The 27525-nt window shown below is 48.4% G+C and overlaps 3 protein-coding genes and 2 long non-coding RNA genes across 12 annotated transcripts in view; 2 read left to right on the top strand and 3 right to left on the bottom strand.

Annotated features, from left to right (window-relative positions):
- snx29 (sorting nexin 29) overlaps positions 1–4762 on the bottom strand; it is a 108712-nt gene extending 103950 nt beyond the window's left edge. For all 4 annotated transcript variants that reach the window (XR_011182745.1, XM_015360196.2, XM_015360197.2 and 1 more), the window contains exons 1-4: positions 4329–4762; positions 1188–1252; positions 950–1002; positions 734–858 (exon numbers count right to left, since the gene is read on the bottom strand). Coding sequence is in view for 3 of the 4 variants with exons in the window: in XM_015360196.2 (XP_015215682.2) it covers positions 734–858; positions 950–1002; positions 1188–1252; positions 4329–4335 (250 nt within the window). In the remaining variant the exon portion in view is untranslated. The remainder of the gene's footprint in view (positions 1–733; positions 859–949; positions 1003–1187; positions 1253–4328) is intronic.
- Positions 4763–4837: 75 nt separating this feature from the next.
- On the top strand, positions 4838–6207 carry LOC138224302 (uncharacterized). Its single transcript, XR_011182746.1, has 3 exons — positions 4838–4960; positions 5381–5663; positions 6120–6207. It is a non-coding gene; the product is annotated as an uncharacterized lncRNA (long non-coding RNA).
- On the bottom strand, positions 5005–7675 carry LOC107079022 (tumor necrosis factor receptor superfamily member 17). Its single transcript, XM_015360202.2, has 3 exons — positions 7009–7675; positions 6080–6202; positions 5005–5642 (listed from the first exon to the last, which is right to left on the bottom strand). The coding sequence occupies exons 1-3, from the start codon at positions 7271–7273 to the stop codon at positions 5377–5379; spliced, it is 654 nt and encodes a 217-aa protein (XP_015215688.2). The 5' UTR covers positions 7274–7675; the 3' UTR covers positions 5005–5376.
- A 3429-nt stretch (positions 7676–11104) lies between these two features.
- On the top strand, positions 11105–27431 carry gspt1 (G1 to S phase transition 1). 5 transcript variants are annotated; one of them, XM_015360199.2, is made up of 15 exons: positions 11105–11582; positions 15791–15832; positions 18780–18833; positions 19449–19685; positions 20144–20177; positions 20975–21052; positions 21634–21814; positions 22206–22360; positions 22550–22690; positions 23002–23095; positions 24523–24603; positions 24931–25104; positions 25648–25737; positions 26214–26382; positions 26820–27431. In XM_015360199.2, exons 1-15 carry the CDS (start codon positions 11390–11392, stop codon positions 26870–26872), a joined length of 1776 nt encoding a protein of 591 aa, XP_015215685.1. In that variant the 5' UTR covers positions 11105–11389; the 3' UTR covers positions 26873–27431. The 5 variants fall into 5 exon arrangements, with proteins under 5 accessions (XP_015215685.1, XP_006637246.1, XP_006637245.1 ...); XM_006637183.3 differs by lacking the exon at positions 18780–18833 and having other exon boundaries at positions 11106–11582; XM_006637182.3 differs by lacking the exon at positions 18780–18833 and having other exon boundaries at positions 11106–11582; positions 19446–19685.
- Positions 14206–21001, bottom strand: LOC107079023 (uncharacterized). Its single transcript, XR_001479999.2, has 3 exons — positions 20890–21001; positions 16048–16117; positions 14206–14838 (listed from the first exon to the last, which is right to left on the bottom strand). It is a non-coding gene; the product is annotated as an uncharacterized lncRNA (long non-coding RNA).
- Positions 27432–27525: the final 94 nt, after the last annotated feature.

Raw genomic sequence — 27525 nt, 5'->3', positions numbered from 1 at the left:
CCTTTTCATGAGTGCCGAGGCCAGGCCAGGTGTTCGCTAACCTCAGAGAAAGAATATTTCCGCTATTTTAGTTTCTAACACACACCTCCGTTTCTCAGAGCCAACATTAGCCACTGGCTTTCCTGCTCAGGCTTCCTGTTGCATCAGTCCCCCCCCACCCCCTGAACACGAGCTGCGATCTCCCCCTGCTTCACCTCTGTTCTCCTCCACCGCCACCCATCTCCCTCGCTCTTCCCGGAGGGTGCACCTGGCCAGAGCCCAGACCCACCGCAAGCCCCTGGGAAGACTTCAGGGTGTCGAAAGTCTCCAGCCTGGGCTCATCACTCCTGACCTGGCTCGAGGGAGGGAGTTTTAGATAACATACGATCACTTTATTGGCCATATACAACTTGTCTTGTTCGCCTACCCATCTCCATGAGACACACAGGCAGGGAGAGAAGCTGGGGGTCAGAGCGCAGGGTCAGCCATTTATACAGCGCCCCTGGAGCAGCTGGGGTTAAGGGCCTTGCTCAGGGGCCCAACAGAAGCAAAGTGCTTCCAACGACACACAAGACAGCCGTGGCCTCGGCCAGCCTGGGCCAACCCAGCGCTGTTTCTACATAAAGGAACTGCTCTTTCAGCGTGGCAGTAAGAGGGAAGCGGTGCAAAGGCTTCAGAACGGTAGCTTTGCCCGCGGTGGGTTTTTTGTGCAGCCGATCGATAACGTCCGCCCCCCATCCCCCTCCCCTCCTACCTGATTCCGCCTTGCTGGAGAATCCCGCCACCTGCTTGAAGGCGGCGGCGGTAAGCGCCAGGCCCCGGCTCCTCCGGAGCCCGTGCTGGAGCATGGCCTCGAACTGCGCGCACAGGCAGATCACCCTGCGGGAAGGACAGGCAGGGGGGTTAGAGGTGGGGGGGGGCCGCGCCCGGGGAGACCGGCCAGTCCGCACCTGCGGGCACCCGCGCTCACCTGCTGTCCGAGTCGGACGCGATCTCCTTTCTGCCTCCAAAGCGGATCTGGCACTGGGAAGACAGAGACGGGAAATAAACCTTACAAAGTGGCAGCGACTGATTTGCAAAGGAACATAAAGGCTCTAGCGTGCAGAATTCCGTTTGAATGAACAGGTAAGATGCAACGGAGTCGTATTTCTCGACAGGCGTGTCGTGCACACTATACACCTGTTCCCCGCAGAGCGGCGATGTCTCACCTGCTTCACCGCATCCAGCAGCCTCTCCAGCAGGTGCTGTCTCTTGATGTCATTTTGCTGGGCTCCTGCAAATGCAATTTAAGTACAGAGAGCTTCATCTCAACTGAACACTTTTAAACTAGGAAAATCCCGTTTTTCCAGCAGCCTCATTTTTAGATTAGAACTCAAAGTGACAACCGGACAACCGGAGTGCCAGCAACTTCAAGCTAGCATCGAGGAGGAAGATGCAAAGACACCTGTCTTTCGAACAGCAGGCTCCTTTGGTTACATTGACTGATGCTGCAGCCCTGGGGTACACTTACAATTGCCGGGCATTGAAAAAGTATGCAAGGCATCTGCTCAGAGGGCATGAGAGAGCAAGATCCACTCGGCCTGCCTGAACAAGTGGGCAAAGGCCTTCTCTAATGGACTCTCGGGATAACGTTTCATACTGCTGCCTGGGCACATTCTGAGGATGCACCCAAGCAGACATTCGGCCAAGCAAAGAACATCCAGCTGTTATGCTTTGTACAACCGGACTATAAATGAACATTCATATTAAACCAGCTAACAGGACCCTACATGATTTCCCATGTTGAAGCTGCATGTTAAAACCCCACAGACAAATCACAGGATTTATAGCAGAACACCACCTTCGCCAGCAGAGCGAAACTGGCATTTAGCAGCAACTAACTGGCAAAGTTCCTGTAAACAGACCAATGGTGCCTGAACTGAATTCGCAGCACTTGCCACTGCAGACAGCGTTTTCAGATCAACAGTAGCAATACCTCGTTCCTCTTTACTCAGCTGAATCTCTGGGGGATGGGCGAAACGCGCAGTGGCGTGAGGATTTAGGTTTCCCGAAACGCAAGAGAGTAGAGCCTCACAGTGCACAGAGCTATCAGAGCTGACGTGCTGAAACGGGATGGTGGAGGGCCGACAGCCTTTTCGCTTTGTTGAGGGTTTCTACTGTTCCACTTCAGAAGTGAGCTCGAAAACAAAGCTGAGATAAGAAAGCTCCACAGTCTCCTCGTTCACGGCACCCAGTCCTTTCCGACAGTCACTCACACAAGCAGGCAGTATTGAGACAAGCGGAAACTCCCACTTGGGGCTGGGTGGAACCTGATCTGCAGGGCTACCTCCAGGCTTTAAACACACACACTGCTGTTCACCTAGGAACCCCCAAGTCTGTCCCGGTCCCCCAGAGCCCCACACCCCCAGCCCTGGGAACTGACCCAGGCAGCTTGGAATAAAATCGAATCTGCAGTACAAAATGCAGGCAAACCAAATACACAATTTAAATGAGCCAGGCTCTGGCACACAATGATCATAATAGATGGTCCAGGTGGATCACAAAGTGAATTACTGTACATTTTAAAAGGGGAGAGGGTGTCACTGGTCACTAGATTAACGGAGGGTTTCAGCTGTGCTTCAAGCTCAGCACATGTTCACGAAAGACAACTCAGGTAACCCTCATGGCCAGTTCGCAACTGTCAGTGGGCAATTTGTGCTCGATTGACTTAAAGGGGAACTGCAGTCCCAATTTCTCAGACCAGTTATTAAATCTTGGGAACAAAACAAAATAAAATTATTGACAGTCTAGAAAAAAAAAAGACAAATTTCGAATTAAGCACAAAATAGCAAACTCTGTGAAAGTACTGTTAGTCGCCACATTCGCCTTATAAAGCTCTGGTCTCGCTACAGGTGAGAACGGGACTTTGTGTGAATTGTGACGTGAAGTGGCCCTTCCTGCTCACTAGTCACTGTAGTGACTAATGTGATGTGATGTACCAGCGAATGAGTACAGGTTGTGCAGCAGACACTTCACCGCAGAAATTTTCCACTGCGATCTGCGTGCAGAGTGCACAAGTAAGTGAACGTTTTACTTTTGTTGTGGTTTGAAACGCGCTCGCCAATGCCGACTCCTTTCTCACCCCGACATATAAAAATAGAGTTGCAGTTTCTCTTAAATTGGTTAAGAACGCGAGAAAGGTTATAAACGCGGCCATTTGGATCATTCAGTCCCATTAAGTAATCAATAGTTAGCTGATCCAAGGATCTCGCCCAGCTGCTCCGGGACAGAAGTCAGGATACCAGCTTCAACAACACAGCTGGGCGACCTGTCCCACACCTCTCCCACTCTTTGGGTAAAGACGTGCTGCCTGTTCTCAGTTTAAACTCAGGACCTCACACATGCACAGCATTCAGACTCCCACTGAGCCATATCCCCTGACACGCCGGTACGATCAAGACACTGTCCCGCGGCTCAGCTTTCCTGGTGCACGACACGCTGACAAATGGAATCGCCACACTCTTATTCACAGAACAAAGCACTTGCAAAACGACAAAACATTAACAGAACGCGACCATCTGAGTCTAGCACGTCTGCGATGCAGATCAACCTCCAGTGCTGCTGTCAGCTTTGCCCCTCGGTGGCGGGAAACAGGTGACGTGATGTGATCACACCTGAAGAGTGGGTCTGGCCCGGTTTAGAAAGGATACAGACATACAGGCTCTGCACAACAGTTTTGTTTTTAGCCAGGTTGTGCAGCAACAAAACAATACAAAAGCGACATTGGGAAGACCTTCTGGAGTAACAGTCTTCAATACTAAACTCCGGTCCTTAAGATGACACGATTAAAGCATAAGGCATGAGCCAGGTCTGCTTCACTGCGCCTCGCAGCGCGCCAGACAGCTAACATGCATAAGAGGACAGCTCTAACGGAGGAAGACAGCGACTACCTGAGGTAAAAATTCCTGTACATTACAAGATGCTGCTCTGCTACAGGTTATTTCCAACACTACTCGGTGTTGCTCAGGAAAACCCCCCTTTCTCTCCATCCTGTCCCGACGGCCCCTCATTTCCAGGAACGGGCGAGTCCGCAGCTGACCCTTCAAGGTAGTTCACTTTCTGCTGGTTCTTGTATACAAGCAAATCTCTTGCTGAAACCCTCCAGCTTGTAGCTGTGCGTCTATGCGAAGCTCGCAAAAAAAAAAAAACCGGAGTTGATACAGAACGAAACAGAAAGAGCAGAGATGACAGGGCGCTCTGTCACCGCCAATAGGATCATGGTCGCAGCCACTTGCGCGTCCTGGGCTTTTTAAAAAAAAAAACACGTCTCAAATAAAGAAAAAATATGAATGTAATACTTTGTCACTTACCGCTCATCCTGCCGCGGCAGTTTAGTTCAAATGTCGATTAGAGTACCGTCTAACATGCAGCTTTGCTCTCAGTTCCAGTTAGTCGAAAACCACGGAAGATTGCTCAAAACCAAGTTGGCTTCGGTCCTTGCATTTTGTGAAACGGTTCAGCACTGATAGAGCTAGTCCTCTGTGGACTAGGATCGCCCCAGCCACTGAAACCGCCGGCCCCAGTGGGCCTGCGCTACGACTACAGCCAGACGGATAACAACACCGGGTGACACATGCACTGCTCGTCCCAAACTGACACTATGGGGCTACTGCCTCGGAACCGAAGTAGCCAAGAACAGAGAGTTGGACAAACAATGACAGCAAGCGATTTTCTCATCTATTACGCTCAGCAAAAGCAGTTCAGCCTCGGCTGATCACATGACATGGTCCAGACCCGGTCACATGACAGGGTTATAGATCACATGGAGGGGGAGCGGAACAATACCACGTGACGAGGGCTATTTCATCCCAGCTGCGCCGCTCGGTTTGGATGAAAACTTATTCTGCGTGTTTTAAATACGTATACAGTAGTGATAATACACAGAATGCAGCGTTAAAAGCAGCCGTTGATAACCCAAGGGGATCTACACATTTCATTAGAGGTAGAAAATTACACTTTAAAGCATAATCAATAAATAATACGCCGTCGAGATAAAAACCCTCTTGTAATATACAGCAATTTTTTTTCATTACATTCCACTAAAATAGCTGAAGAAACAAATAGCACACACAGGTACACCGTACAGTTCAAGACTGACGCACCCCGAGGCTTGCAAATCGAATACTTTTTGACTAACAGCATTTCTTAGTAGGAAAAAAAAAAGATGCAAAGAAAACGTCAAAATGATAACATTTAAACATTTGAACGTCTCAGTTTGTGGTAAAAAAAATGCTCTTTGGTGCAGTTTTCTGGTCATCTGTGTCTTTTTTCGCTTTGATGAGAGGACTCGGGCTTTCCGATACAGCGGGGAGGAGCGGAGCAGCTCGGCTCAGGGTCACTTAGCTGTCCCCCTGTCACTCAGGCTGTGAAGACAGACCTCCTCAACCCCACGACGTCTCTTGGACCGTCCCACGGGTAGCTGCTGAGCTGGGTAGTCTTTGCGGTCACCAGAAGGGTAGCGCCTTCCTCCGTCGCCGGGAGGGGCAGAGCGGAGATGCGCTGGAGGTCAGCGGTGGTTCCGCGCCGGTCGGTGTCGCCCGGTGTCGGGACAAGCCCGTCGGGAAGTCCGGTCTCTCTGGCGCTGTCCGCTCGGCCGGCGTCCGCGGTTTTCTCGGGGTCACCCCCTGTGGAGAAACACCAGGAGGGTGAGTTGGGGGAGGGGGGGACACACACACCTACGGTCGACGATCTTGGGTGAAAAAAATATATATTTCTTTTGCTCTCAATAAAATGAACCACCTCTATGTTGAGAATTAGAGATAAGACTTCATTGATCCCGGAGGGAAATTGAGGTGTTACAGCCCAGCCCAAGACAAGCAAAAACAGACATCGGAATACAAATTCAAATAAAACAAGTACAGCAACGCAAAATAAAATACATAGAGTTAGGTGTGTGCAAAATAGGCTCATTGTCACTGTAAAACAATCAAATATGTGCAGAATGCGCGTAGGTATATACAGACTGAAGATTACTGAAGCGTTTACATCAGAGCACCTCGGACTCCCCCCTGAGACTCGTGTTCAATGATTGCCCGTCAAGTACACACTCCTGGGGGCTTACCTGTGTTTTGGGGGTAACGGCTGGATCTCCTTTTCCACAGCTTCTGAAGGGACACCGTCAGGATGACGCCCACCGCTCCTAAAAGCAGGAAGGCGCCCAGGATGATCCACACCGTTTCCACAGCTGCGGGGAGGGGGCGCAGAACAGGCGACAGTTGAGCCCCGTCGGCTGAAGCGGCGCAAACGACCTCAAACCCGTTTTCTGACCCGCGGCCCCCTCCCCGCCCTGCACCCCGCGATCTGCCCCCCCTCCCCGGCCGCCGGCTCTTCCCGCAGGGCAGGATGCCCGTGAGGGCGCCGAGAGCAGCACGGACAGTAGCACATGTCCCTGGCGCCTCCGGCCAGAGACCCGTGGCGTCTTCCGCAGGTGAAAGCAGCACAACGCGGGCTTCTGTTTCATCTTTTCTTGCAACTTCATTTTTTTTTAAATCGTTTTCCGTCTTTCCAGGCACAAGCCCACCCACGAACGCAACACGTTGCAGAGGTTTCACGCACATTCTCTGTAAACGGTATCTACCGGGACGATATTGGTTACCACGATTTTTATTTTACTTATTCACTTCATATTTTATGTTGTTTAAAAAATTGCTAATAAGGTAAAGATGAAGAAATGCCTCATGGCTATGAATATTATATTTAAAATGTATCTAAGCCTAGTATCTTTTTAGCCTAACATATATTCTAAAACAAATCCGAAAGACCAAATCATGAAGGATATAGCACATATACTGTATAAGTACGTGCAGTTTAAACTTCAAAAGCAAAATTTTTAATATAAAACAAGGAAATAATCCATAACTTCTTTCAGGATTAACCGTGGTGCATATTAAAATTATCTGAATGATAGTGTAACATCTGACGCAAACACTGGATTATGAATAACTATTGCATTAATACGAAATTACTGCATTTAAAACGTGGCTCACTTACATTGCTTGCAATACGTCAGACAGACAGAGGGGGGCGCCTTAGAGCAGCGTAGATAGCACGGTTTACAGGTCTCCATCAGCTTATCGTAATAGTCGTTCGGGGAGCATTTGTGTTTGTCCATGTTTAATAACGGTGCTGCTGCTGGTGGTGGTGAAGACGGTGGTGGTGATGCTACAGACGGAGGCGGAGCGGTCGATCGTGTCTCCACTTGCTCTGCGGGAGAGCTGGAGCCCGGCTTTATAAAGCGCTCGGGGCTTCCTGGCATGTAAATAACCTGCCCGGGTAGGGACAGCCCCAGGCCAGCGCCGAAGGAATAGCCTAACCCGCGAGAAGCTGCCGCACCGCTCCGCTCTGTCCCACGTCTCTCTCGGGGTCCCCACAGGTTATGTAAACTCGACACTAGTTTCGTCCGCAGCCTGAAATAACCCGGAGGCGCCGCGGGGACGCGCAGCGCGCTCTCCCGCAAAGGCACTCGCGTACAGTACCTGCTGGGCTCACTGCTCTCGGCGCGACGCGACGCGTTTTGTTACTGGTGGCGTTTTGGAAGCGCCTTTTGGCAGTGTTACATGTCGGGAAAAGGTAAGGTCTCCCGGGAGGTGAGGGTGGACATGAGAACAGGGAACTTGCCGACTCAAACGCAGAAGTTTCCAGAAATATTTTTTGTCACAAGAGGTAAACCAGATGCACGCCGAACATTACAACGGACGAAATAACCTGTTCCGTAGCTTTTTAACAGAATGGATGGTGTGCTTTTCCTAATAAATCCGTGGCGGCATTTTTACTGTATTGTGCGTTTGTGATCTGACCAGGGCTGGTTCTAAATAGCTGAACTCGAGTTACTTCGTTTAATTATCCTATCATATAAAATTATTTCCGTTTATTATCAACACTGCGCCTGCTGAATCCAGGGTGAGCGTACTGTACACTCCTCATCCAAGAATCTCTTGTCTGCGTTTCGTGTTTTGCCTTTGTGTTTAAAGCGAGTCTTGTAAAATGGGTGAAGTAAAATGTTTCCTTCCCACCGAAACAAGCACACAAAACTGTTTCGGTATTCGACGTCAAACGTGTAGCGAGAGATATACCCTTACAAAAGAAGAATATGCTCCAAAATGAATTCCACAAACTAGTCCATCACTTTTGCTCAGCACACCTGTTCCGTACAGTCTCCGCTGGCTCAAAAAGTCGAAGAGTTTGCTGCTAGAAAACTGGTCCCGTTGAACGCTTTTCATTCTGATTAAAAATGTGTTCCGCGCACAGAGCCGTATCTCAACCCCACCGCCTCATCTGCTACGACTGGGATTCTTGTCAACAGAAGAAGCTCTCTGCGCAAAATCCAGAGAAGCAGACAGGCGAAGTGCCTTCAAGCACAGCGAAACCGGAGCTTCAGGGACGGGGATCTAGCACCCAGGAGCCGGCGCTGTGCCCTGGGGTGCCCCTTGCAAAGCAGAAGTCAATTCCCGGTGGCAGCACGGGAGGAGAAAATGGAAGAGGGGGCGATCTTGATGGCTGTTCTCTGTTAATTGTAAAACCTTTTCATTTCTGTTGAACCAATAGAACCATCAAAGTAAAATATCTACTAAAAAAAGGCACATATGCAAAACATGTTCTAGTCTAGCCCTGTTGATCTTGCCTGATATCAGAAGCCCAGCAGCCTGGGTCTGGTCCGTACTGGGACGGGAGCCCTCCACTGAAAACCAGGTGGCAGCTGTCTTGTTGATGGACCAGTAGGTGGCGCCCCTTTCTCTGGACCTGAATTTCTTTACCAGCTCCCCAGCATCTTGCTGTAGGAGACACTGTCGTCCAGCTGAGATGTGAAACCGAAGTCCTGACTGCCTGGTCATTGAAGATCACATGATGTTGTTCATAAGCGTAGATCTGTTAACCCCTACTGTCCTGATTGAACTGTTAAATTCCACTCCGGGCTAGACTAATCGTGCTTCCAAAATGTTCCCCTTAATTCAACAGGTAATGGAGTTTGTCTTTCCTCTCCCTGACCTGGTCAGTGGGGCTGCAGGTGCAGAATGACCGCTGTGTGTCTCCCAGGTGGGGCTGCAGGTGCAGAATGACCGCTGTGTGTCTCACAGGTGGGGCTGCAGGTGCAGAATGACCGCTGTGTGTCTCCCAGGTGGGGCTGCAGGTGCAGAATGGCCGCTGTGTGTCTCCCAGAGTGATTTCGGTCCCTTCCTGCACGTATAGTGCTTTGGGATCCTCGGGGGTGAGAAAGTGGGATATAAATGCTCTTCATTGTTAAACGCCGTTAGTGGTACTTATTCCTAGTTTTATTCGCCCCACGCAGGAGCTCTCCTGTCAATGACTTCTCACGTCAAGCTGCTTCCTGATGGACCCCAGGGAACCAGCCTCTACAGCGCCGTGTGGCAGCCCAGTCTGCACACTCAGAGCTTTCATCATGCAGAGGGGGGAAACGGTTCTCAGCGTGAAGCAGTGTGAAAGAGAGGCAGGCAGTCCTGCCGAGTTTGTATCCCTCCATACTCTGTGTCGAGATAAGAGCACAAGAGCTTTCCCTCCCCAGTTTCACAGCGCCTCATCAAACTACTGGATTCCTGTAGATCCGACTGTTTTCCATGAAACACAGATCGTCAGCGTGGGATTATTTTCACTCTTTAAAGGGAGCGCCCGTTGTTTGAAGCTTTCAATCGTTTAGGAAATTATTTGGGGGTCTTTTACAGCTGATTACTCAAAATATTCCCTTCACTATAAAACATTTTTAAAAAAAAACAGTCTTTCAGAGCCTGTTCAGAAGCACTGCGTTACGGTTATGCAGTTAATTTGATCATTAGACCAACTATGTAGTTGAGAGCTCACCTGGATCAGCTATCAGAAGACCCTGCCCCCCCAGGAGTGAGGGGTGCTTCTCTCCAGCTATAGAGACATGACCTGGGGGACACATCTGCCTCATCTGCCAGACCTCTGGGTTCTGTCATCACTCCTGCATTAACATCTCAGAACAGGGGAAATACGAGGGGTAAGAGTTAAGTACTGCACGAGCACACAAACTAAGCGTGTATTTTCTTTAAAAAAATACTAATGTCCTTCCCTGGAAACACAGGGAGGGAACGCATCTTAAAATGAAGACTAAAAAGGACTGATGACCCATCGGTGTCAGGAAGGGAAAAAACATAAATAAAACTTGGACAGGGTGTTTAGTTTGGAAATCAACATGACAGGGTGTATTATTGGCACAGCGCTGGTACAGCACAGGTGATACCAGTGTGGGAAGGTCTGAAACGTTTAGAAACCGACTGCTGTGAGAGAAATGAAGACCACGTGGACTTTGACAGCTCTGCTAGATTACACACCCCTCCAGCCTGGGCCTACCCGGACAGCAAGCACTCAGGCCAGCCAAGGGAGATAAGAAGATACACACACTTCTGTTTATCAGTCTTGTATTGTAACACGGAGCCTTCCCCTGACATTACAGACAGACTGCTCGTGAAGTACAGCCTACTTTCATGAGATCAGTCGTGGCAGTGAAATGGAACATTGGCTCTGTTTAAAACCGTTTTAGAAAATCCGAAACAACCATTGTCTTTATCGCTTCCGTTAAATGATTGTTGTTGTGTTTTCTAAGACTTATTTATATAAATATACCTGCATCACGCGGTCTTGATACTGTTATAAAACTAGTTTTTCGACGAAAAAGTACTATTAATCAATTCAGTTCCTTTAGTCTGTTGGTATTAGAATAACTTCCTGAAATTCAAACGGTATAACCTTATCGTTGCAACTCCTGGGCCCAGTTGCTTAAATCATCTTCTTAAAAGCAACACTTCGCTAAAACACTTCCATTAATTTATTTTAACAAAAAATCATAATGGGACACTAACTTGCAACTACATGGTCTAGAAAATTGTAGTCCTTCGCGGCTGTTGCTCAATCCACCACACTACCCGGATTACATCGGTATAAAACTCCAACACCCAAAGCCATTGCGCCCTAATGCTGCCGGTGTGATTACGTAACAATACCCCGATGCATTTCGGGAGTTGTAGTTTTATGCACCCGCCGCTCTTTGAGTCGAGATCCAGAACCGGTCCGCGAAAGCACTGCAACTCCCAGGGTGCCCCGCGGATGTCGCTCCCTGTGGTTGGGGAGAGTCATCGGCACACACGAGGACTCGCGTTGAGTGCTGAGTCGGATCTCTCTCTCTCTTTTTCTGGTGTCGCCGTGAGAAACCGGCTCCGTTTTCTTTGAAGACCAACCCAAAAAATAAAGAGGGATCACACTCCAAGGAGAGAAAACTTCTAGAGAAACATTTTCTAGACCGGGGGGGGGGGAAGACAACGCGCTTGGGCGGGGGGCAGTGATCAAAAACCAACTGCGTAAGCGAGAAGAGACGGTGCAGCAGGACTGAGGAGCCGCGATGGACCCCAGAGACACTGCCCCTGATTCCTGGGAACAGGAGGACGATGTGGAGGCCCCGGCCGAGGAGCAGCTCCGGGCGGCTTTCACCGGGCTCAACGTGAACGCCAAGCCGTTCGTCCCCAACGTCCACGCCGCCGAGTTCGTCCCGGCCTTCCTGCAGACTGGGCCTTCCGACAGCCCCGACGTCGCCGGTAAGCCCTGCCGGCGCTCACGCACACGGGGGGCCGGGACGGGGCGGCGGAGGCGCCACGCTGGGGCCGGGGCTGGGGCCGGCACGTTTCCCACCCTCGCCAGCCGGGATCGCGCCGCCTCACCTGGGGAGGGAGAGGAGGGGAGGGAAGGGGGGGGCATCTCACGCCGGCGCGGCAGGAGCCCGATGGCTCGTTTGTCAAGTGTGGTGGGGGGAGAGAAGGGAAAGAAAATCGAGCAGCGTGTGAAAAGCCGGCTTCGCTGGCGTAACGCGACATGTCTTCCTCTAGGAAACAAGCCGATCACCCCTAGTTGTGGCAGGTATGGCTTCACGGTGGTGGTGGGTTGTGTGACAAGCGCGCATCGTGGTCGCATTGGCGTCTGTGTGTCTTCATTGAAGTGGCGGGTATAAAAAAGCGAGGTGGGGTGCGCGGTGCGATGATTGGTACCAATGAGGAAAAGTTCGTGAATTACCGACTTACAATCTGGCGTTTAGCTGGAGGGAAACCGGTAGCGATGGCGCTGGACCGCACACTGTAGCAGGGGACCTGTGTGTGTGTGTGTATATATGTATGTGTGATGGATTATTTTTCTAAGCGGACGAGCATGCTGTCTTTGAAACGGATCAGAAATGAGCAGCACCGAGTCGCACGCCCAGGACGTCCCGATTGGACGTTTTCTGTGCGAGAGGAGTTTCCTCCGGACTCCCGGAGGTCTGGGGGGGAGTCGCGTTGCGCGCAGGGTTGGACTTCACCACGCTTCCTCCGTCCTTCAGGTGTGAGGTCGGGTCGGTGTTGATCAGGGTGCTTGTAAAGGGTTCGAGGTGGAGATGCACATCGGCCAGAGCTGGTCTTGAGCTCTCTTGTGTGTGCATTACAGCCAGTAAGGAGTGAATTGCATTCAGTGCAACAGGTTTTAGAGAGGTGGTTTGATGCCGAAGAAGTTTAAAGGCCTGAGGTGTGGAGTTGAGTTAAAGAATTGGCAGTCTGGCAACTAACTCACAATTTCTCCTTGCAGATAAAAATGGACTCCCAGAATTAAATTTGTGCTTCCGGGCTATTTTATGATGGTGCCTTTGTCTCGAAAATAAGCCGTTTTTCTTATTAGTTCAGTTTCGCCCTGGCTGGTGTGCTTTCTCTTGTTAAGGAGAAGTGATGGGTGAGATCACGTTTCCCCCACTGGTGTCGCAAGAGGGGCTTGGAGACTGAGCGCCGTACAGAGGAAGCTGGCCCGTTTGCATAGGAACCGCTGGCCAAACATGCCCCCCCCACACACACTGTAATGCCCCAAACCAAGCCTGTAATACCCCCTGTTGAGTGCTGCCCCACCATTCTGCCTCGGGGGGTATCCTGTACCGCCCTTGTGGCATTCTGGGGCTGTTTTGCCATAAACCCCTGCGAATGTATTGCCCTGCAGGTGAGTGAAGCACCAGCTCTTGGGGGGGAAGAAGCCGTTTTCTCGGCTTGTTCCACAGATCCGGGGTTTTCCCCGTGATTGAGCAGGAGGCCAAATTGGATCGTCCTGGGAGTAGTGGTTCAAACAGGTGTTTGGCTTATAAAACACTTCTGAATGAACTTGGTGAACCGGTCATAATGTCAGGCTGATGAAATGCTCATCTAGAATGGTCGAAACGAAAACTGTGCTTTTTCTTTTAGAGCTGCAGTGAAATATTTGCTCAACTTTAAGCCTGGGCATATCAGGTTAGCATTTCCTCAAGTAACTTCACTTGGAGTCACAGTTTTCAAAAGGACTGACCAATCTGCCAGCATGCTTTTGAGGCTTTTTTCAGAAAATGATTAGACTGCAAAAGTAGATTTCATTCTGTAACACAGGGGGGTAGATTGATACTAGATCTTATTGATCTAGATTGATACTAGAGTGAAACCTGCCTTTAGAGTTAGTCTTCTGCGAGAAAGCCCCATCTGGCCCATCTTCCAGTTTATACCTCCCAAGAGTAACTGCTGACAGGGGGCACAGGTCATTTTAGTTCAGGTCGTTTTTCAGTGACTTGAACGACATACAGACTGAGCTGAAATCTGTCCCCCTTCACATCTGAGGGTGTTCTCTCTGGCCCGATGGAAACTCTTATGCCTGACGCCTGCGCTCGTTAACACTGCGGGGTCCTGTGATGTTATTTCCATTTTTGTATTGATTGTTCTTTTCTTTCTGTCCCTGCTTTGTCTTCTGTGTAGCTGTAGTCAGAGCCTCTTGGCCAGGTCACCCCTGTGAATGAGAATCTGTTCTCCGCTGACTTGTCTGGTTAAATAAAGGAATGGCATTTCTGCAGCGGATCGCAACCAGCGCAGTGCTACGGTGAAAAATAAGTTCTCTGTTCTTTAAAGTTCTGGTCAATTAGACAGTGAGGCAGTATCAGAGCTATAACACATGCATCTTGAAATTTCATTACTGTCATATCTGCATTTCTCACCTGCTAGAATTCTACACACTACTTCAGCCCAGCACCCTCCATCCTGGAGCTGACATGGTGTCTAAAGTCATTCCTCATTCAGGACTAAATTGATGCAACGCAATAGCGAACTCTTTCAGTCCTTAATTGACAGAGCTTACGGCCAGCCGACAGCAGCAACTCATTAAAGAAAACCTGTTGTGGAGGAAATGTTTCATAGTTCTGTTACCCATTTGAAAATCAAGTAATGCAAGTAGAGTAAGAGACCTGATAGTTTTGCATTAAAGGGGCACTGCTTAATTATAAGAGACGGCGAAAATGAACCCATTGGGAAGAGTTAACCAGTCGTAGGTGACGGTGCTTAGAAACACAGAAGCAGAGGCGTTTTGGAACATCCGTGCTCGCTTTCTGAGCTGTCGGAGTTTAATCGAACACATCGGTCTCTTTTACTGCTCCCACCTGTTTCCTATTGATTTAGCACAACTTCTGATATCGGGTTTATCTGTTTGAAGCTTGTTGGGGGAAAACCCAGCATCCCACACTCGTGCAAACTTTATCTATGCTTTTATCCCCTTGCCTTGATGGACGAAGACTGGAGAGCGAGGGTGCTCTTGTAGGGTAGACATCCTGTCTGCTTCCACCAGGGAAGGGAAGTGCTCTTCAATCTCTTAAAAGCGGCAGGCCCGGGGCTAGTGAGTTCTCTACATGAAATCTGCAATTCACGTTTCCTCTTCATAGCACGTGTGCAGGTTCGCTGTCTTGAGATCCTGGTGCTATGAGGTGAAGCAGCAGGTGCTCCACGCCCGCAGTGAATGCAGTTTGAATCTGTACAGGAGAAGGAAGCTGCAGTGCTGTTTGGATGGTCGTGGGGGGAAACATTCAGAAACCCGACAAAAAGCCAGCGTTAGAATGAACATTGCTCAAATGGATTTTGTCAGATGTGGCAAAAACATCAGGCGCCGCTAGCAGAATTAAAAGAAAAGACTAAACCCTCTACTCAGTCATCTGCTAAAAACCAAACAAGCTGGATGGGCTGTGTGGCCCCCTTTGCTGCCCCTGTTCGTCCCTTTTTACGAAGCCCCTGAGCTTGATAGAGAGCGCTGAGGGGAACATGGAATATCTCTGCAGTAAATGAGTGTTAAAAACCACTGTAAATTAGATATTGCTGCTTAGGCAGGAAATATCATTTATGGCTCCAGTGTTGTAAGTAAATTTTGCCCTTGTTGCTTTTTAATGTTCAGCACACCGATGACCTTTTTTTTTTTTTTTGCTCGAATGTTTTTATCTACATTTTTATCTAAACCAGTTTTAACTAAACCAAGCTTCTTTCTGTGTGCCAAGCTTACTAAATTCAGGCTGGATGATGGTTTATGTTCAGGACCGTTCTGGTACAGATCTGCAGCTGACGCATGGGGCTGTGTGAATTTAGAAAGGCTTAAGTAACTCTTCTTTCTATAATACGGAGTAATTTTACTCATTCCACCACTGGCACAGTTCTGTAATGTGTGGCATATGCTTAGTTTGCCATTTAAAGTTGTGTGTGTAGCCCTTCTCTTAGATGAAGTATTGTTTTATTCCAGCTCTGGAAAGAAGCAGCACATTCCTTATGTTGGTGCTGGGAGCTGACATGTCCTGTTAAGTCACAGGTGCTAAAGCAGTTCCTATTGTAAACACATTTCCTGTGCTCCAGAGTAAACAACAGAATGGTGTAAGGGTTTTCCTTGTCTGTGCCTGTGTGCAGATTGAAATAGTATGTGCGGTTCAAGGCATAGTATACATGAGTCTGTTCTTTCTTTTCCTTAGGTACTGATACAGTCACCAGCATGGAAGTTTCAGACTCTGTTGGTATGTACCTGTATCTCATTTTTGACTGAACCACTCAGAGGTGGGCTTTTCATGTCATTGTCACCTGATGCCCATATATCATACTTGTATAAGGAGTCTAATAAGCTGTATTTTAAGTGGGAATGGCATTAAAAGCTCTGCCATTTTGGCTTTTAGCCTCATACTGCATGGTGGCGTCTGTCTGCTCATTTGTGTTTTCATGTTTGAGCACGTACCAGTTAAAGACGTGATTTCCATGGCGAAAGAACACATACCGCCGTCTGCACGCTCAACATCCACAGTACGCTGCGGCAGAGAAGTAAAAACAGGTGCATGGGTTATTGACAGCCTACGTCGGTCCCGCATGTCGGCGTTCTTTCTGCAAGCGCCACCACTGAACGGGCCCCGTTATCCGGAGCTAAATATTATTTACACATCTGGTGTGGATGTTTCTGCCCGTGTCAGTCCATTAGTGGGCAGGACGGAGCAGGTGCGCCTGTAGAGTTTGCTGGCAAAACCAGACATGTGTTTATGTTTATGTATCCTGGTCAGTATACAGTAAGGAGGCGCTTCCTACTGTAGAGACTAAGGGATGCTGGAGGACAACGCTGAAGGTTAGTCATGGAGAAGAAGTCCAGCAGCTCCTACAGGCCCTTGTGGGAGCGAGGGCTTCACTGCGTCAGGCCTTTTGGCCTGCATATCACAGTGCCTTTTTGCTTGGAGTGAATTTAACTAAAGCGGATCGTGACGGTAAAGGGCACAAAGATGCCTTGACAGTTATAAAATTATTTTTTGAAGTTCCTTAGGCCTCAGATTAGACGAACGGCACTACACCTCCTGCACCTAGTGCTTTAAAGAACATCGTCAAATTAAAAGAACGGCATGAGAATGCAGTGATGAGTAAAGTCTAACTAATGCATTATACATGTCTGTATTTCAGTGTAACCTTAATGCTACTACTGCTGTTTAGGCTGTGCTTTTCGCTGTGTACTCTGAGGTTTTCAGTTGGCTTTTTCAATCTCTTCAGCTTTATGCATCGTGGTTATTTAGGGGATAAAAAATGAAAGGGCACGCTAGGATCTTCTTCCAGAAGCGTTTGTTTTGCTTCCTTAGGCGTCCGCGGGTTTGGAATAAGTACTGTGCACGCAGCCGTGCAAACTTGCCTGTGTGAAACGGTCAAGATGGGGAGGGGACATCAAAAGGCAGCCCGTGAACCCCACTCTTCATTAAGTACTGCAGCACTTTCCACTTCTTATCTCACACTAGCTAAATGCTTGCGTACAGCAGTAGCTCACCAGCTGTTCAGGAGTCATATCAATCCAGTCGTGTTCCTTTATTTAATTTGATGTGCTTCTAAGGCTTGGGAAGATCGAATATAGAAGCCCATAATGTAAGTAGATTTCCCTGGAGCTCTGATTTAGTTAGCAAGTGATGCATTGTAGAGCTTGCTTTCCGACTCTCTCTGCAAGGTCTGCGTGCAGTTATCAGGGGTGTTATCGTTATCTCTAGACAGGAGAGTTTCACCATAACAGATTCCCATGTCATTTAGTCTTCATCTGCTTCTGTTCATCATACTGTTTGCCGACCCCTGTAAATCCCCGAGGAGCAAGCTTGAAGAGTTATGATCGATAGATTTTAAGAGTAGAGGTTTGGAACCCACATTGAATCGAACCCACAACAAATCGCACGGTCGAGGTGTTGTCAGGTCGTACAGCGGAGTTGTTGCTTTGAAAAAGGGAGGCGGAGTTCACTGACCCCGAACGCAGTACTGTGTACTCTGCTGTCGTGGTGAGATCTGACCAGATCCTGCTCTGGAAAGAGTGTTTGGGAAGTAAACAGGTGACCGTTTATGTATTAACGGTCTATAAGTACATGAAAGGAAATGGGCCAATTAAGGCCTGCAGTGTGGCACCTCCTGCCCATGTAAGTGGAAACAAAGGTGGGGGCTGCATGCAGATGTTCCACCTCATTAGGAGCCCGGCCTGCTACCCTGTAAACACTGAGAACAGGCCCCAAGTATGCACAGCACACATGGCTCTTCAGCCAGCAGAGCAGCAAGTGCAGGCAAAAAAGTGTTTTAATGTTGCCGATTTTAAACTTCCCAGCTTTTTCCCCCCATTTTTGCATGTAATTTGTTCGACGTTTTAACAGCAGTTAGGAGGAAGATTTATGTAAAACCAGTACCAGATTTCTTGTTCTGAATTTTTGATGCTACAGGCAAATTGACTTTAGAGAACCAAGTATAAATTTCTTTAAATATTGTTATATAGCACTTTTTGTTGAGCTTCTCTGAAAATCAACTGCATACATTTTGCCTCCTCTTACTGGAGAGGTATTACTGATGTTGTGTGCCGCAACTGAAACAATCTCGTTTGTATAGAATAATGTCTTCCTAATCACTGTTTAATGCTGTTTCATCCTTGCAGACCTCCGGAGACCCTTCAGCGCAGTTCAGTCACGGGCTTTCTCATTGTTAGTGGAATAGTGTGTAAATGGCAATCCCTTAGCAAATAGAGGGGGGTTTTGTACATGATCAGTGAAGTGCTTAATCTGACAAGGCATTGCTGACGCACTGACGGGAAGAACACAGGCAAGACAGAAAAAATCTTGCAAACTGTTTCCCGAATCTCCCTGTGATTGCAGCTGACAAGTCGCTCCGGAGAACTCAAGCGCCCAGTACAGCTTCCATATTTCTCTGTAGCTGCGTGCTGCCAGCTTGTCTTCTCTTATTGCGCTGATTTGATGAGAAATTGCCTGAGATGGAGTTTTAATAGTTTATTTTAAACTTTTGTGTCTGAGGCCTTTGAATCATAAATGGTACAGCTGGTAATATCTTTGCTTTTCACTTAAGCCCATCCCCCCCCTTCTAAATCTAGAGAGTTTTAGATTTTAACCGTTTGTGCAATAAATAAGACTTCACTTGAGCTTGCAGTCTGTCACACACATCCACGCTCTCTGTTGTCGACAGGAAATCCTCATCGCATGCCTCTGACAGCTGAGGGCCGCTCAGTTTCCCTTGCTGGTGAGCAGCCCGAATCGATCAGCTGAGGCTCTAGGTTGCTGTCCCTAGACCTATGTATGCACACTTCATACTCCCCGGGATTCGCTTTTCATGGTTTGTGAAATGCGAAGGAGTTTACGTAATTGATTCCGGCTGGAGGGTCTTGCAGTTAATAATAATAATTGCTTACATTTATATAGCACTTTTCTGGACACTCCACTCAAAGCGCTTTACAGGTAATGGGGACTCCCCTCCACCACCACCAATGTGCAGCCCCACCTGGATGATGCGATGGCAGCCATAGTGCGCCAGAACGCTCACCACACACCAGCTCTCAGTGGGGAGGAGAGCAGAGTAATGAAGCCAATTCATAGATGGGGATTATTAGGAGGCCATGATTGGTAAGGGCCAATGGGAAATTTGGCCAGGACGCCGGGGTTACACCCCTACTCTTTTCGAGAAACGCCCTGGGATTTTTTAATGACCACAGAGAGTCAGGACCTCGGTTTTACGTCTCATCCGAAGGACGGCGCCTGTTTACAGTAGAGTGTCCCCGTCACTACACTGGGGCATTAGGACGCACATGGACCGCAGGGTGAGCGCCCGTTGAGTGTTTTTATCCTGTCCCGCCAGCAGCGCCGGTGGAGAACGGAGAGGCAGACATGACCGCGGAGGAGTCGTGGGAGCAGAAAGGGGAGCCCAGTGAAGCGGAGCCGGGAGGCGGCCCCTCAGGGGACGGGGGTCCCGCCGAGGAGCCCCCACAGGAGATGATGATGGAGGAGGAGGAAGAGGTGCCAACACCCAAAGTCGTCCTTGCCCCGCCGGACGCCCCAAAGAAGGAGCACGTGAACGTGGTTTTCATCGGGCACGTCGGTGAGTGGCAGGCCTGCCGGCGGTCTGGTTCTGATCGGGCCCGGGCTCTGGGGCTCGGGGCAGCCAGTTTCCCCATCAGGCCTGGGATTTTCAAACCCACCACCGGACCTGTCCCGTCTGTGAGCCCCAGGGACAGACTCCTGGGAGTGTGCCGTGCTGGAGATCTTTCAGTTTTTACTGCTCGGCCTTATAACATTTAAGTTGCTCTGCAAATGCCTGTGAAGGAGTGGGGATTTTGCCACTAAACTGGGTCTGATGCCCATAATGAGACGAGGTGTCTCGGAGAGGACAGTTACTTCTAAACCACAGCTAATTTTCAGGGATCCGGTATGTTTGATCAGTTTTTACACACTCATGCTTGAGATGACCAGTTTTAAAGAGCCTGGCAGAGTGGTGTGACTTTTTCCTTGGCACTGATTTCACCCGTCTTATGTTTGTCTCCTCTCTGACTGGTTTAGATGCTGGCAAATCCACAATCGGAGGACAGATCATGTGAGTAACGGACTCGGGATTTTTGGTTGAATTCTTGTTCTTTGATGTTGTTTAAGACAGTATGTTGACACTCGCATATTGTTAAAAGAGTCAACTTGATTGGAAGTTTTGACAGGGAATACATGGCCTATGACATTGCCTCTTTCAAAACTAGAGACCTGGGTTCAGTGTCCTGAATCATGCGTACGTGTACATAGCTGTCTGGATCCTGGATTCCCATAGCAACACAAAAACACTAAGCCTGTCGGCGTAATACAGCAAATGCATGATGGTGGTACCTGATTAGGGCACTTGTTGCCATGATTAGGCTCTCCTGGTGCAGGCACGAGATGAAATATGTAGTCTGTTCTCCAGGTAGAAGCATCATGCACACCTTACTGTGTTCCCAACTATTCTTTACACTGGCAGCTTTGGCGAATTCTTGATTTGGGAGCTTTCAAACTTTACATTTGAGAGTGACCGATCTGGAATTAGCTTTAATAATTACTCTTTGTATTTGAGGACGGAGAAAAAAAATTCTCATTCATCATAACATCCTGGGGAATACCTGTTTTTAGAGTGGATCAGTTTGAGTGAAGTGCATCTCTCCTGGGTACAGCGGTGCTGCATGAGGGAGCTGAACCCATGACCTTCTAGTCTGCAGCCCAGAGTATTAATCAGTATCGCCTAAACATGCACATGTTTTTATATTTGTCGGTTAGCTTTTGCTTACTTGTCTGCTTCAGCATTACCATGCTTGGACCCTCTAGTTACCAAGTGTCAGACGCTCTGTCCCCCTCCCTCTTTCTCTCTCCAAGGTATTTAACGGGGATGGTGGACAAGCGAACCCTGGAGAAATATGAAAGAGAAGCAAAAGAAAAGAACAGAGAGACCTGGTGAGCTCATTGATCCCAATCGGTGAAAGAGATAAGGTGTTGAGTAGATCATCAAAAGAAGTTGGTCCAGTGTTTTACTCCGCCGACATGCTTCCTCTGACAAGGGAGCCTGAAATGCTCCTTTCCTGCTGGAGTCCCTGATTCCTCATAAGGAAGAACCACAAGGGGAAAATGAAATCTTCCTCCAAGTACGAAGAATAAGATCCGCTTGTGCTGAAGGTCCAGAGTAATATCATTTTTATGGGTTTACTCGTAATAGATCTCCACACTAGATGTTAGTGAGCTTTAGAGGTGCTGTTCAGACTCTTTTAGGCTTATAATAAGGAAATAGGAATTGTAATGCGAAATTACATGTTTTTCAGGACTTAGTGCTGAATAACTAAAGAAAATCACAAAATCGGTGCAATTGCACTAAACAGAGCTTAGGTGCGTGTAAAAAAATTACTTTTAACTAGAAATTAGGATAGTGCTTTTAACTGAAAGCATGGCTGAACCGGAGAAGCAGACGTATTAAATATTTCTCTAACCCATGTTGGTTTTTTTGTAAGGGGGATAATAAACATACTTTCGCCCCTGTGCAGGTATCTTTCCTGGGCTCTGGACACGAACCAAGAGGAGAGGGACAAGGGCAAAACCGTGGAGGTCGGGCGCGCCTACTTTGAAACGGAAAAAAAGCACTTTACCATCCTGGACGCCCCAGGCCACAAAAGCTTTGTCCCCAACATGATCGGCGGGGCATCGCAAGCGGACTTGGCCGTGCTGGTGAGTGAGGAGAGCTGAGATCCGAGCCGCCATCCCTCCTTGGTGGTAATGCCCAGCCATTTTGGGCCAGTGCAGTGTGTTGTTTTATTTGGGGACTGGGGTGGAGACAGTCGTCTGAGCTGGCGCTTTTGTGCCGCGATCATCGGGCGTGTACTCGAAACCCGTTCCGAGTTCCCCCACAGGAACCCAGAATTGTAGCTAAAACAATTCTGGGTTCCTGTGATGCCATATGGGCTCCTTTCAGGAGGCCTTCAGACATTAAACTGAGCTGAAGGCACAAATTCAGTTCCTTACACTGTGGCAAACGGATGGAACCGAGGCGGAGGTTCGGGTCTCGCGTCACCACGGGTCATGTCCAGCTGAAGAACTGCCGTCTTGCTTTCCCTTGCAGGTGATCTCTGCCAGGAAAGGAGAGTTTGAGACGGGGTTCGAGAAGGGCGGCCAGACGCGAGAGCATGCCATGCTGGCCAAGACGGCAGGGGTGAAGCACCTGATCGTCCTCATCAACAAGATGGACGACCCGACGGTGAACTGGAGCCTGGAGAGGTGAGGCAGCGCGCCCAGGGGGTAGACCGCATACCCAGCTGGCGGCCGGGTCGGCGATGTCGTCCCGTTGCGCTTCCTCGTGCGTTGGCGGCAGTCCGATTGAAAGCACCGCGGCTTAGGAGTCTCCGTGTGCTCCCCCCTTGTCTGGGATTTCGGCAGTGAGCACGTCTTTTCCCCTCTCTCCCAAAGGTACGAGGAATGTAAAGAGAAACTAGTGCCATTTTTGAAGAAGGTCGGGTTCAACCCCAAAAAAGATATTCACTTCATGCCCTGCTCTGGACTCACGGGGGCCAACCTCAAGGAACCTGCGGACCTGTGCTCCTGGTACACGTAAGTGCAGCGTGGTCACTGAACTTCATTTAACGATATCCTCGGGTGCAGTCCTGCGCTTTAAAACACGGCACAAGTAGTTCCGTACGGGTTTTTTTAGGCTTATAATAAGGAACTAGAAATTGGAATATGAAATGTTGTTCAGGACTTGGTGCTGGCCGCCCACGTTGAAGCTTCATGGTCACGTCTTTATACTCCATAAATAATGAGTCATTTGCATGACTTTTTTTTTTTATCTGCTGCTGGCATTTGTAAGTTTGTGAACAGCGAGACCTTCACAGCTCGGTTCTCTTTCCTTCCCATCTTCGCAGAGGGTTACCGTTCATCGCGCACCTGGACAGTCTGCCAAACTTCAACAGATCCAGCGACGGGCCGGTCAGATTACCGATTGTCGACAAGTACAAGGTGAGGGGCGCCTGGGCTGGGTGACACGGGCTGGAGGGGCACTGGTGCGAGGGTGGTGGTGGCAGGGGAGAGAGGGCTGGCTTTAAAACTGGTCTGTTCTTCCTGCCCCATTCCAAAATACCGAGTGCACTGAACTCCAGAATCCTGTAGTCTGCTTAACGGCGCCTCGTTTCCAGGAATGGGAAAAGTGCTAGTCTGCAGTCTGGCAACATGTTTAAATGTTGTTGGTGTTTTATTTTATTTTTGGAATGAGGACACTGCTGAGCGGTCAGCACTGGTAGTTTTGAGAGCTCTGTGCATGGAGGGGGCAGCGGTGGTTGATCTCATTTTCGTCTGCGTGTTCGACGCCGGCCTCGGCGCAGAGCTCCTTGAGCAAGTCGGGATCGGCGACGGCCTGCTCTCGCGTGGGTGTGTTTTGGCACGAGCGGTAAAGTACAGACTCCACTGAATGAAGGATAAAGCCTTTTTTTCCCCTCCCGTTTCCTATTCTATTTAAAAAATGTAAAGTGTTGTTTTAGCTCTAATTATATGATATAAAAGAAAACGGGTTTCCTCTGGAGTTTATATTAATTTGAAGTAATGTGATGAGGGTCAGGTTAGCTGAAGCCTGGTTATACTGCTCAGAAAGCTGCAAGTAAATCTGTCAAGAGCACAAAGGAGGTCAGCAGGTTTAACTCCGGAGGAGGGGAAGCCGAGAGCTGAGAGAGGTATGAAACAGGAGCATGGAGTTAGGTTGGGGGGGGGGAGTCTTTGGAGTGATCACCTGCAGGGAATGTTTCATTCTTGTCTTTTAGTGTATCTTACACGGCAGAAAAACAAACTGCTGCAGGGCAACTCGGCACGGCTCACCTGGTGCTTTTAAGATCTTTGATAATATTGACCAAAAGAATAGCACTTAAAATTCAAGAGTTTTTCTTTATATTTTGTGGTAAATTGGAAATTTTTCAAAAGTGGTATTCAGAGTGCATTTGAATCTGAAACGCAAAAATAGTACATATATTACTAGTAAATAGCTGATACATGCTTGCGTATGTGGTCTGTACAGACTTCTCTTACTACAACACAGTGGAAGTCTTTGCAGTGACCTTGTAGTGGAGACATTAACTGCTCAACTTCACTGGTTTGTGCCCTTTATTTTATTACAGCCATTGGTTTGCATACTGAGTAGGCTGATCCCAGTTTCTGTCAAAGTAAAAAACAACGCTCTGAATACGTGAACAGCTTCAAGTGTCGTTATTTTGCTTCAGCTACAGATCTTAACTAAGCATTACAGATTTACATGCACCCCTAACAGATAATGCGGACTTCAGGATGTTGGATGTTCCTGTGCAGTTTGTTCTTCCAGGGTAGTGAATTATTCAGGTTTTGTCATGGTAAATGTCATGATGTTGGCTGTTCAGTTCACTGATTGTGAGTGTCCTTAACAGGATATGGGCACTGTGATCCTGGGCAAGCTGGAGTCTGGGTCTATCTGCAAAGCACAGCAGCTTGTGATGATGCCAAACAAGGTGGGTTTGCATGTATTGCAGCACTGACCTCTATCCCGGGTTCTGTCTGAACAGCAGTTTCAAATGCTGCATTTCCTGAGAGCCCAGATGGGTTTTTTTTATAGACTGCATCAGTCTTCTGTGTCCCGTCTTCCTAAAAGCGAGTTCAGAGATAGCAATGGTTATAGCAGAGGGCTTCTGCTCGCACATAACACATAAGCCCAAACAAAGCAGCAGGAGCTAGCTGTGGGGCCTGTACAGTGCAACACCATGCTGTTGATCTAGAGCCGTGTGAGATGTGGCTAGGCTCCTCGGCGACTGACTGAAGAGGTGCATGTTTGTCCCCAGCACACCGTGGAGGTCCTCAGCCTGCTCTCGGACGATGTGGAGACGGAGTTCGCCGGGCCCGGGGAGAACCTGAAGCTGAGGCTGAAGGGCATCGAGGAGGAGGAGATCCTGCCCGGCTTCATCCTTTGTAACGCCGAGAACCTCTGCCACTCCGGGCGCACTTTCGACGCTCAGGTCAGGGTCCGCCCCCGCCCCATCATCACTCCCCACAGGCCCTTGTGTCTTTCAAGTCAGTCCGCGGCCCCTCCCCCAGGAATGACGATCTCAGAGGAGGGATCAAAGAAAAGCCTTTGAGCATGCACCAGATACAGAGCGAGGCCCTGTCCCATCACCAACACACGCCTAAAGTCAGCTGTTAACCCCACCTCACATTGCTAGAATAGTGGGCGAGTTCACGTTCATACATTAGGAGAAGAGGCAACACCTGCCCAGAGATTATGGAGGTGCTGTCCAGTAAAAAAGTAAGTGATAACCATAGAATCCATGGGTGCGCACTCTCTGCTCCAAGACAATTGAACACCTTTGGCATCCTCCTGACCTCCAACTGAGGGTTTTACAAAAAGACTTCATTTTACTTTTGGCCACATACCTGCGGATCAGATGAGGCAAGACAGCCTGGCTTCACACGATGTCGAAGTGAGGAAAGCTGTGTTTCTTCATAGAAAGAGAAACTGGTCACACTTCTGTCTTATTTCTGCTCTTGTCTCGCCTTCACAGATTGTCATCATCGAACACAAATCCATCATCTGCCCTGGTTACAACGCAGTCCTGCACATCCACACCTGCATTGAAGAAGTCCAAATTACAGTAAGTGCATGATTTTCCACACCACTTCCAAATGTCTGACAGTGTTTTAAGTAGCCATTGCTGGTCAGACAAGACATGATATAAAGAAGTGGTGTCACATAAGTCTCAAAGCAGTCATGCAGCAGGGCCTGCTGTGCATCCTGTGTTTTTACATGCTGCGCTTCCAGGAATGCTTGTATGTTTAGACAGAGTTCAGATCTTATTACAGTTACTGTGTATATGGATATTAACCTGTGCTATTTTGGTTTCTAATGGGAAACTGTCTTAATAGGTGGGAGTAATTTCAGACCTCCTTAACCTCCAGTTATGTATGCAAACATTGTAACGGACGTTAAAAAAAAGGCTCTTAAGTTAGATTCTTTTCATTGATCGACTTGTTTGTAGCAATACACACTTAATTGTATCATTATTGGCTGACTGCAGAAAATCACACTGCTGTTAATGGACCTGAAATGATTTTCCTCCTTCTCATGCAGGCCTTAATCTGCCTGGTAGACAAAAAGTCTGGCGAGAAAAGCAAGACGCGACCTCGTTTTGTGAAACAAGACCAAGTGTGCATCGCCCGCCTGCGGACCGCGGGCACCATCTGCCTTGAGACCTTCAAAGATTTCCCTCAGATGGGACGCTTCACCTTACGGGATGAAGGTGGAGTTAACTGTGGCTTAAAGCATGGGACAGCTACAGCCCCGTTACAGAACAGACCTCGAATTCACTTTCCACGCCATCTCACCCTTGTCTTGAAGGACTGAGAATAAGGGCGTCAATGCAGCTGAACTGCATCACACGTAATTACGGCAGACACATGTCCACTGCAGATGAGGCTGGATTTGTATTTCTGCTACGTGATTGGTGTTGTACAGCACGAATAAGGAAGGTTTAGGAAGGTTAAACCCACTTAAAGGGGAGTACATTGTGTCGGAACACGGGAGGGTAATGTCTGTGTGAGGATGTTAGAGCAGCGTGTTTTAAAAAGTATGTAGTTAAAGATTTAAAGCTGTTTGCAATCCCACGTGATCGAGTGGGTGGGTGTCTGATTTGACTGTATCGGTGAAAGAAATTCTCTTTTATGTTTTTTTTTGTAGGCAAGACCATCGCCATTGGCAAGGTTTTGAAGCTGGTACCAGAGAAGGACTAAAGGGGGCGCTGTGGTTGCCTGGCGTAGTTGACTGTGATGGAAGTGGACTCGGCAGCAGCCTGCTTCTCACCACCTTCTCCTCTGCCCCTCCTGCCCGCCGCAGACGAGTTCACAACACGAAACGTCTCTGAAAGTGAAAGATAAATCAGTTTTTTAAAAAAATAAAGAGTCCACATATGTCAGCTTTCTCATATTGAGAGCTCAGCTATGCCATTTGTTAGTCCCCTCCCTTCCCTGTTTTAAGATTGTCATTGAATGAAACTTAATAAAAGAAAGATAAGAATTTCTCTTCCAACTTTTTTGACTTCCTTCAGAGAAAGTGGCAGCAGCTGCCAGAACAGGTGTGGACTGAGCTGCTTGGATTAGAAAGGAAAAAAAAAACACAAATTTACAACACTTCGAAACCAAAATAATGTTCATATCCTGGTTGTACATGTCTCCCTTTGCTTATATCAAGATGGGTTTCTCTACACAAGGAGTTCGTACAGCATGTGCGAGCGTGATCACATGTTATTAAAGCGACTACAGTGACAATAAAATATTAAGTTTAAAAAAAACATTTCTGTTGCGTGCTTCGTTTTGTGTGTTGAACTCTTCTCCACACTGGAACCTGGCGGGCTCTGGACGGCTTCCTCTTTATCCCCCAGCTTTCT

This window comes from Lepisosteus oculatus, chromosome 19 (assembly GCF_040954835.1).
Source record: "Lepisosteus oculatus isolate fLepOcu1 chromosome 19, fLepOcu1.hap2, whole genome shotgun sequence".
Lineage (NCBI taxonomy): Eukaryota > Metazoa > Chordata > Actinopteri > Semionotiformes > Lepisosteidae > Lepisosteus > Lepisosteus oculatus.
This window is presented reverse-complemented; position numbering and strand designations above follow the sequence as displayed.